This window comes from Bombina bombina, unplaced genomic scaffold (genome assembly GCF_027579735.1).
Source record: "Bombina bombina isolate aBomBom1 unplaced genomic scaffold, aBomBom1.pri scaffold_721, whole genome shotgun sequence".
In the NCBI taxonomy this organism is placed as follows: domain Eukaryota; kingdom Metazoa; phylum Chordata; class Amphibia; order Anura; family Bombinatoridae; genus Bombina; species Bombina bombina.
Window position 1 is genome coordinate 198,398 of NW_026512869.1, and position 9,820 is coordinate 208,217.

At 33.4% G+C, this 9,820-nt stretch overlaps 1 protein-coding gene across 1 annotated transcript; it reads right to left on the reverse strand.

Moving 5' to 3' along the window:
- Positions 1 to 4,614: 4,614 nt before the first annotated feature.
- LOC128644559 (uncharacterized protein F54H12.2-like) lies at positions 4,615 to 5,772 on the reverse strand. Its single transcript, XM_053697132.1, has one exon. It carries the CDS (start codon positions 5,770 to 5,772, stop codon positions 4,615 to 4,617), a length of 1,158 nt encoding a protein of 385 aa, XP_053553107.1.
- Between the last annotated feature and the right edge of the window lie 4,048 nt (positions 5,773 to 9,820).

A 9,820-nucleotide genomic window follows, 5' to 3' on the forward strand; every position in this document is an offset into this window, starting at 1 on the left:
TTATGACACTTGCTTGTCAGTCACTTGACAAGTGCAACGCCATATTTGTAACGTGGGGATTATGTATAACGCCCCTTATTTAGGTAGATTCTTGAGCCAGATACGGCTCAACAGGAAGTGCTCTATTATTGGCTATGTTTCTGAGATGCACTAATTACTGCTTTTATTAAGGGCGGAGCAGATGCTGCAGCAGGGCACTATTTTACCACTAAAAAGGTATGTTTTTAAAGCTCTTAGTAAATGCGATTTTTATTTTTTAAAACACAGGGATGTTGCAAAAGTAGTAAGGAATAAATAAGTGTTTATTTTAGTTATATTTTCTATACCTTTAAGGAATATAAAGGCCTGTCAAATCCATCACCTTCAAATCTTAACTGAACTAGGTCACCAGGTCTTACTTCAGATTGCAAATTATGTAGAATGATTGTATAGCTTCATGCACGCCCTGAACTGCTGATTCAAACGATCTTAACTTATCTAGGTTTACAAACCTGAAAATGCTCATAATACATAACAGCACCAAAAACGATTAATGTTTCTTTGGTACCCATCTATGTGTTGTAAAATGACAGGTGGATCACTTTGATGCTGTCCATCATTATGTTGAAGCTCTGGCTCAGGCGGTGATTGGCAATCTACAGTTTCTGATTGGTGGGGTAATTGTGTTTCTGATACAGGTTGTGCCCTGAGATACATGATACCTATCTGAGTTTTGTCTCATATTTAGTGCTTGGTTACCCAGCTCCCTGGATAACACACTATGTTGTAGTCGGTCAACATGCCGTAATATCTTTATTGCTTTTCTGACAGCTCTATTTCTATACTGTCTTCTTACCGACCACCGTCGCCCCCTACTACGTCGAATTCCCCTGCCAACCATGTCTAGTCAATTTGTCATGGGTGGTCTGTTGAAAATATAGATTACTGGTCTTTAGAATACTGTTGATAGTCTCTAGAAGATGTTAATGGTAATGTCTTTTTGAATGATAACTGCTTCTAAGCCTCACACCTTGAACTACATATCCGTGGAGCCCTACGCTTAAACATGTGTTCTTTTTTACTGTGTTTGTGATATCCTGCAGTGGAACAACAGGTTTTAAGATATTACCAGAATTTTTTACTATAGTTCTTTTTTTGTATTTTGAGCATTATTCTCACCACTAGGTTTTCTTTTAACACATGATTTTCTTAGTTGTGTTTTGGTGTTGTGTTTTCTGTCCCAAACCTGGTAATTGTAGAGAATTCAAAGATTTTTTTGGATTGTTAGAAAAACCCTTGGCTCTGCAATGTGTGGGTACTGCTGTTGGAGACTTTTCATCATCATCAATGGTCGTTATGATGTCTTCTACAGCTATAGATTTTCTAGAAGCCACAGATGAAATGGGGTGTGTTTGTTTACTTCTGGAGCGTGATGAGACTAGTGGAAAAAAGATATAATTGTAAAGTATTGTGCTTTTAATTCTAAGTAAATACAAAATAACAAGAGACCCCAACAATTTGAACTCACCAGTAGTAGAGGCTTTTAGTGCTTGTTTTACACATTCATTGGGAACCTTATTTACTGGTTGCTTGTGAACTATTGCCGTAACGACTGTTGTTTTAGGTTTCAATGTTACATCTGTTAAAATAAAAAATATATAATTTAATTTAAAAAAAAAAAAAGAAAAAAAAAAAGAAAATATAGGAATAGGTTTTAACGAACATTACTCATAGACTAACCACTTTTTGGTGCCTGTTGCATTTTATCACTCCCACAATCAATAGGTCCATCAATTCTGTTAAAATTCAGCTGTCGTTTTAAATCTGTTTTACAAGGTCTCTTTGGTGTCTGCATCTCCAATCTGCTTACACAGGGACTTGTCAAATTAGTACGGTCAGGAAATATTTCATTAACATCTGCATTGTTGATTTTTGTAAAATCTGTTAAAATAGAGATTATAATCACTATTCACACTGAAAAGAAAAACAGCTAATTAAACACATTTTCATTTCCACAGGCTTACCCATTTTTTCAACAGCATCTACAATTTCCAGCAACTCTGTATCAAATGTTACACCTGTTAAAATATATATATATATTTATTTATATTTAAACTTGAACAATTTCAGTTACAAATGTAAATACATTAATTACTTACACTCAGAAAAGGCACATTAAAATCATCATATATTCTCTGAATTTCTGCATCCTTAAAAATAAAAAAAAAAAAAAAAATTATAGCTTTTAATGATTTTGTGATGTAACAACAGTAGGATATAGACACAAATACACAATATTAAAGACGTGTCACAAATTGCTAGTATTCTATACAGACTGTAACTAAAGGTATACCTCACTTTACAGCAATCATAGTGATATTGGGAGAAATTCACTAGCTTCATTACTGTGGGATCTGTGTCTTAGTGCTATAGTCTGGCAAATTTTACTACAGTATTTGTCACTATTTTACAGCTACAGTATTTATTGAATACTGTGCTGTGTTAGTGTTAAACTAAATATAGCACCATGTTAACTAAATATACCACTATTGCACCCTAATATACTGTATGTTAGTTAAGTCTGTGTCTTAGTGCTAGTCTGGCAAAATTTTGCTACAGTATTTGTCACTATTTTACAGCTACAGTATTTATTGAATACTGTGCTGTGTTAGTGTTAAAACTAAATATAGCACCATGTTAAACTAAATATACCACTATTGCACCCCTAATATACTGTATGTTAGTTAAAGTCTGTGTCTTAGTGCTATAGTCTGGCAAAATTTTGCTACAGTATTTGTCACTATTTTACAGCTACAGTATTTATTGAATACTGTGCTGTGTTAGTGTTAAACTAAATATAGCACCATGTTAAACTAAATATAGCACTATTGCACCCCTAATATACTGTATGTTAGTTAAAACATGTTTTCAAGTTTTTAAGCACATTGGCAAGTGAAAAGAAAGCTTTGATTATTCAGATAGAACTTTTAATTTTAATGGGGGGGGGATGGGTAATAAAGGGATTATCTATCTTTAAAAAAACAATAACAATTGTATGCAAAACTGGGGGAATGGGTAATAAAGGGATTATCTATCTTTAAAAAACAATAACAAATGTATGCAAAACTGGGGAATGGGTAATAAAGCGATTATCTATCTTTAAAAAACAATAACAATTCTATGGTAACCGTCCCTTTAAGTAATACCAATAACAAATAATTAAACAAAATAAAATTTAACAAAAGCCAAGTCATTCAGTTATTTTAAAACAGAAACAGAACATAAAAAATAAAACTGTAAATTTTAAAAACCTAAATAGAAATATAACAATATATTATAGATTAAAAATAAAGAAATAATTACCGTTTCATAGACTAGTGTTGGTTATGCAAAACTGGGGAATGCGTAATAAAGGGGTTATCTATCTTTAAAAACAATAACAATTCTATGGTAGACCGTCCCTTTAAGTATTACAACAATAACAAATAATTAAACAAAAAAAAATAACAAAAACCAAGTCATTCAGTTATTTTAAAACAGAATCAGAACATAAAAATAAAACTGTAAATTTTAAAAAATATAAATAAAAAAATATAACAATATATTATAGATTAAAAATAAAGAAATAATTACCGTTTCATAGACTAGTGATGAAATGTTCATTTCAGTCTTCTCCATTCTTGGCAAATGTTGATGTAAGCAGTGTTTTGTTGCTTTATATAGACCTAGCCCCCATGATGTGTCACATCATGGGGCTGTCACAACTCTCAAAGGGAGGGGGGGATTTTTTTCTTTTTTTTTTTTAACTTTTCTTTATTCTTGAATATTATGTTAATTTTATTTAATTATAATTGAGAAATAAAGAAGAACAACAATGAATGTATGTTTAACAATTTTTATTAAATGATTATTATAAACAATACAATAAAAAGAAAATATTTAATGTAACAGCTTTGATCACGTGAGTGTTTACGTCTGATTACAGCAAGGTCTACATGTCTGGACATGTTCATTACATATAATTCTTGTACGCCATAATTGTTTACAATCCCTTAAAAAAAAACACTATTTTATCATTTTTTTTTAAATCTGATGAAAAGTAGCTCAACACTTTATTAAACCTCATACCTTTAGCCATACAATGTATAAAAAATATACAATATTCACCACATACAATAGAAAACGTATCTTGTAACTGTTTATTCTGAAATACTATACGCTTTGCATTCCTTTTTAAGAAAATTAAAAATGATTTAGGAAATATGGGGTCTCCTGGTGGTATACCGTAAGAGTCAAAGAAATAGCCAGTCCTCTTATCATCAAAAAAAATGGAAACCCAATGTTCTCCAGCATTTGTATGGGGGTCAGTGTTAATAATAAAACATGCAGGATAGTTTGTTAATTTCTGCTTTGGCAGTAAATCACATGGAAATACGCCAACAAAAGTAGAACGTGCATATGGATCAGCTGCTAAAATTCTATTTATTTCCAATGTATTCATTTTTTTTTTTTTCTTTTATAAATAATCATACAAAACTTCTCGTCTTTGATTGATTTCAATAATGTTGTCAAAAACACTGTATACAATCATGTTAACAGTTCTCTCAAGTGCTCTTGAAAATCGAATTTCAGCTCTCAGATTACCGCTACGTTAAGAGAGTAATGAGATCCACTTTCTCCATCGGGTGTGAGATCAAAGGCAAAAAGGGTGTATCCATTTATATATTCATCTCTGTTAATTAGGATTGCAGAGCCACAATTCTGCTTTCCTGCAATGTTCACTAGAGAAATATATTCACGTACTGCATTTCCATTTTCAAAATCTGGTTGAAATGGCTTTGTTGGTATTTGCTCACCATCCAGATAGAGTGCAGCAAAATTTACATGGTTGTGTTTGAAACATAGTGGATTCTTGTCATAAGCTCCTGAGAAGGCATCATTGTCTACAAATCCTATAACCACAAGCTTTGGTAATTGTCCCAGAAATAAATTTTCTTGATTACATACACGGCTACCTGCAGCGATAGAATACACTTTCAGTCCGACTCTATCCAGAGCATATTTTGCATTTGCTGTTAGCAGGCCTTGCGCATGACCTATTCGCACTGCTGGTGATATTTGCACTCTTTTGACAAAAAGTGATGCATTCAAGATTTGTACTTTATACTGTTCTGCTTCTGCAGACATAAGACAAAATGCATCTTTATTTCTAGTAAGTTTTATTTTCAAATCAATTCCGTTTAACATTAACTTTTCTTGGAAAAACAGGTCACTGTGAAGATGACCTAGTAATTCAATAGTTTTACCCCTTTCTAACATGTGCGCTCTTTTGTTAAAACCTTGATTGTCTCCACCCAAGACACGTGTGTCATGGTGCCCCGCTGTATCTTTATAAAACAGTCCACCTGTGAATTGCGTTGATAGTGTATCAGCACTATAATTAAGAATTGTTTCAATGTACCCACGGTAAGCGTAAAGATTATTTGATTGTGATACAAGTCTGTCTCCTAATGTGACATCCACTTGATTAAACAGTGTGGACAGTGGATAGTTGATGAGGCTGACTCGGGCCCCCTCAGGAGGTGGTGTATTGTCTTGTTTAACAATTTTGCATGTTATGAACAAAAGGGTGTTGTTCAGATCAAAATAATGATCTCCACTTCCAGCTATATAGAACTCTAAAGGTGCATTTTCAATAATTGCTGTCAGGGGTTGTATTTCCACATAGAGTGATTTTTCTATACTTGTCTGTGTAGGTTGTATTTGAAAATATCCAATTCTGACTTGGCACATTCTAAGGATCCATTATGAATAAACGCCATAGCTTTTTTTTTTTTTTTAATGACAACTGTGTGATTATTAGAAGATGTCACCTGGTGAACGCCTTGGTGGCCTCTGTCTCTTTCTGCTTTTGCGTGCACGGTTTTTAATTATGTGTTGTGTTAACATTGGTGGAAAAGCAATATCATGCTTTCTTTTTGTTTTTCTCTTGTTAGCAATATACACAATGCCAGTTCCCTCTTGTGGACCATTATTCATTTTATTCATAACAGCTGAGGACACACGGCTCACCACATCCTTTGCTATACCCTGTGCTGCTGTTTTCATATGTGGTTTTACAATTTCAAACCCACGCCTAAACAAAGGTACTGCCATCCTGAATAAGTTCCTAAACACACCACCTATTCCACGGCCATACATGTATGAACTACCATGAAATCCAGGTAGGCCATTTCCTGCTTGTGTTCTGTAATAATTGCTGTATATGTCGGGGTCACCATAAACTTTCATTGCAACCATTTTATCTTTTTTAGAACAACTCTTTTTTACGTGGCCTAAAGTGTAGCTTAATGATCACCTTTCCGTACTTAAATGCCACGTTTTTATCCTGGTCGTTCTTTATCTCAATTGTAACACGGTCAAAATGATGTTTACTGACAGGCACATAGTCTGGATCGATATAACGATGCGTAATAATTTCGTTATTTCCACCCGTAATATCGACAGCGAGCAGCAATGGTACAAAGCTGTCACCTACACGCTGATGTTCTATGATGTCGGTGTAGATAAAAAGTGTGTAGAATCCTGCTTTTATATCACAATATCTTTCCATTCTCATTCTTGACAGCCTGTGTGTTAACGTCATTTCTTAATCCGTAATTATTAAGTCCTAAGATATGAGTTAACTTTTCTGAAACCGTAATGATACTGCCACTACTACCTACTACTCGAACTGTCCGTGATAATTCATCGTACTTTAGCTTCACGTCAATACTTAAATTTTGAAGCGTGGATAATTTATCATTAATAGCTCTAACTATATCATTCATATCTTTATAATAACCAGGCTTCAAATGCACATAAGTGATTGGTTTGTTCTGCGTTGTTATAGTTATTTTGGAATCAGGCGCTTCAAGAAGATCAAAAGTGTGGGGGTACATAACCTCTCTTACGCCAACCTCCCATTCGCCTTTTAATGTAACAGGTTTAGCTAGCTTTGTTGTAAAACTAGAAATTTCATTGTTAGGGAACATATGATAGGAGGCGTTACTTAGTAGAGTTAAATAAAAAGAGGACTGCTCCATTATACTATAATGTAGTTAACTGACTTTTGGGTATCCAACTGTTGAATTTATTTGGGTAACCTCTCCACTTCACATAGCAGTATAGTTTTCTTCTAATATGTTTCTGTTTTAGAACCTTTTCAATTCTGTACACACGATTGTCATCATGTGATATTTTTTGAATTTCTTCAGTGTAGAAACTACCTTCAATAATTTCACCTGCTAAATCTTTCAGTTTATAAAGAGGTTTAGAACCACGTGTATTCACACCATCTATTACAAATATCTCGTCAGTAAAATTTTGTTCGTATCCTTTGGTGAAAAAATTTAAACTTTGAAATCCTGACATGGTCACCAACTTTTAAAGCAGGCTTAATGTTCTTAGATTTTGAAGAAACACCATAAATATTTTTCCAAATGAGCAGTGAATTTTCCTGTGTCACGTTTACAGGTGAACAACGTATAGTCCTGTGATATGTATTGTTGTAGCTAAATATAAGAGCATTTAACACATCTATATATCTGTAGGTATTGTGGTATGTAAAATACCGCCACATTTTAGTTTTTAATGTACGATTAAAGCGTTCACAAATGGCTGCTTTAACAACATTGTTTGCTACAAAATGTTGAATTTTATATTTTTTAAATACTTTTTGGACAGTCACGTTTAAGAACTCTACCCTTATCAGTCTGAATCTTAAAGGTACACACGACCACCTTGAAAAATTTCTTGAAATCCCTTTGCAACGGATGAGCCTGTTTTATTAGACAAACAGACAACCCACATATTTAGAAAAACAGTCTATAACGGTGAGAATATACTTGATACCATCATTATATTTAGCAAATTCAATCATTGATACCAAGTCAGCCTGCCATTGAATATCTATAGACGCTGTATATATTTTGTTTCTTTCAAAAACACGTCTAACAGGCTTATGGAGTGAATAAGTATCTTGAGAATTTAAAAATGCTTGAGTTGTTGCTTTGCTAATATCATATTGATTAGCCACACATACAGATTATGTAACCCTCCAAAAGACCCGGTTTTTAATGGATTATAATAAATATCTCTTAATACAACTTCATGGTTTTTATCCGGTGATCTCCCAAAATCAGACATTTTTTCATGTAGTTTAGCAAACTGTTAAAGCTGTAATATTGACATGTGTTATCAATAGCCATTCACCAGGAAAGAAAGCATGTCTAATCTGAAACAGAGGCTATTTAGTCTTACAAAAAAAAGATGTAAACATTATCTTTTTGTCATCTGCACTGAACTGTACCTGTGGTCATTTTGACACAAGGATGAATGTTGAAATAAACATTTGACAGTGTTTAAAAACCCTATCTAATTTTAGACATGTGTTGGTCATAACCTTTTCATGAGTAAACAGAGGCTATTCTTAAAAAAAAAAGATGTAAACATTATCTTTTTGTCACCAGCACTGACCTGTGTGACCTGTGGTCATTTTAAAGCATGGAGGAATGTTGAAATAAACATTTGACAGTGTTTAACAACCCTATCTAATTTTAGACATGTGTGTTAATCATAGCATTTCACAAAGAATGTGAAAAGAAGAAATAAAATTTATTTGCTTTTAATATTAAGTGCATGTAGAATCAGTATAAATTTGATACAAGAAATTATACTAAAAAGAGGTGTGTCTATGTGGGAGTTTTTTAGTTGGGAGGGGTTGTGCAGGGGGGGTGGGGGGAATGCTTCTGTGCAAGAGCTGTGTGGATTAGCACACATTATCTACAGACAGATTAATGTTGAACACTTTTTGTGCAGCATGTATCAGACAGCTGAATGATGGACACTTTTTAGATTCAAAACACTCTATAGCTTAACAACTTTTGGTTAATTAAGAAGATACAAAATATCTTCTCTGTCTAATGATCGAGCCCCATTACGCAGAGAAGATATCTACAGGTATACCTCACTTTACAGCGCTTCACTTTACAGCGATTCGCTAATACAGCGCTTTGTGGAGCTGAAGTTCTACCTCCAAGGATTTTAAAACAGTGTTGTAATCTTCATGAGATTGCAAGAAAAGTGACTGGCACCATTTTATTATGCTTAGTTCACTCTGTTTACAGCATTACAGTGCAATCTGTGTCTCAGTGCTATAGTCTGGCAAATTTTACTACAGTAATTTTCACTATTTTACAGGTACAGTATTTATTGAATACTGTGCTGTGCGAGTGTTAAACTAAACTTAGCACTATTGCACCCCAATATATGTTAGTTCAAACATGCTTTTAAGTTTTTAAACAAACTGGCAACACACTGGCAAGTGAAAAGAAAGCTAAAACTGCCTTGTTTCACTTTAAGGCGGTTTTCACTTTACAGCGGGGCTCCGGTCCCTAACCCGTATGTATGAGCGGGGTATACCTGTATTTTTATCTTCTCTGAGTAATGCCCTCGGACATTACGCAGAGAAGATATTTTGTATCTTTTTTTCTAATAGCCTTATTAGGAATAATTGAATTTAAAATGTGTTTTTTGTTTGTTTTTTTTTGTTTTAATTAAAATGCATTGAAATGTTACAAAATATCAGTTAAATGATACATAAAACATTAACACAACACTATTTAAAATAAAATTATATTGTTTATTATTTTAACATTAAAATAAATGTTAAAATGCTCTTAAAAGAAGCATAAAAGGGAATTATTTTAACATTAAATAAAATGTTAAAATGCTCTTAGAAGAAGCCATAAAAGGGGCGTAAAATATGGAAAATGTGGGCGGATAGGGTGGAAATATTGGG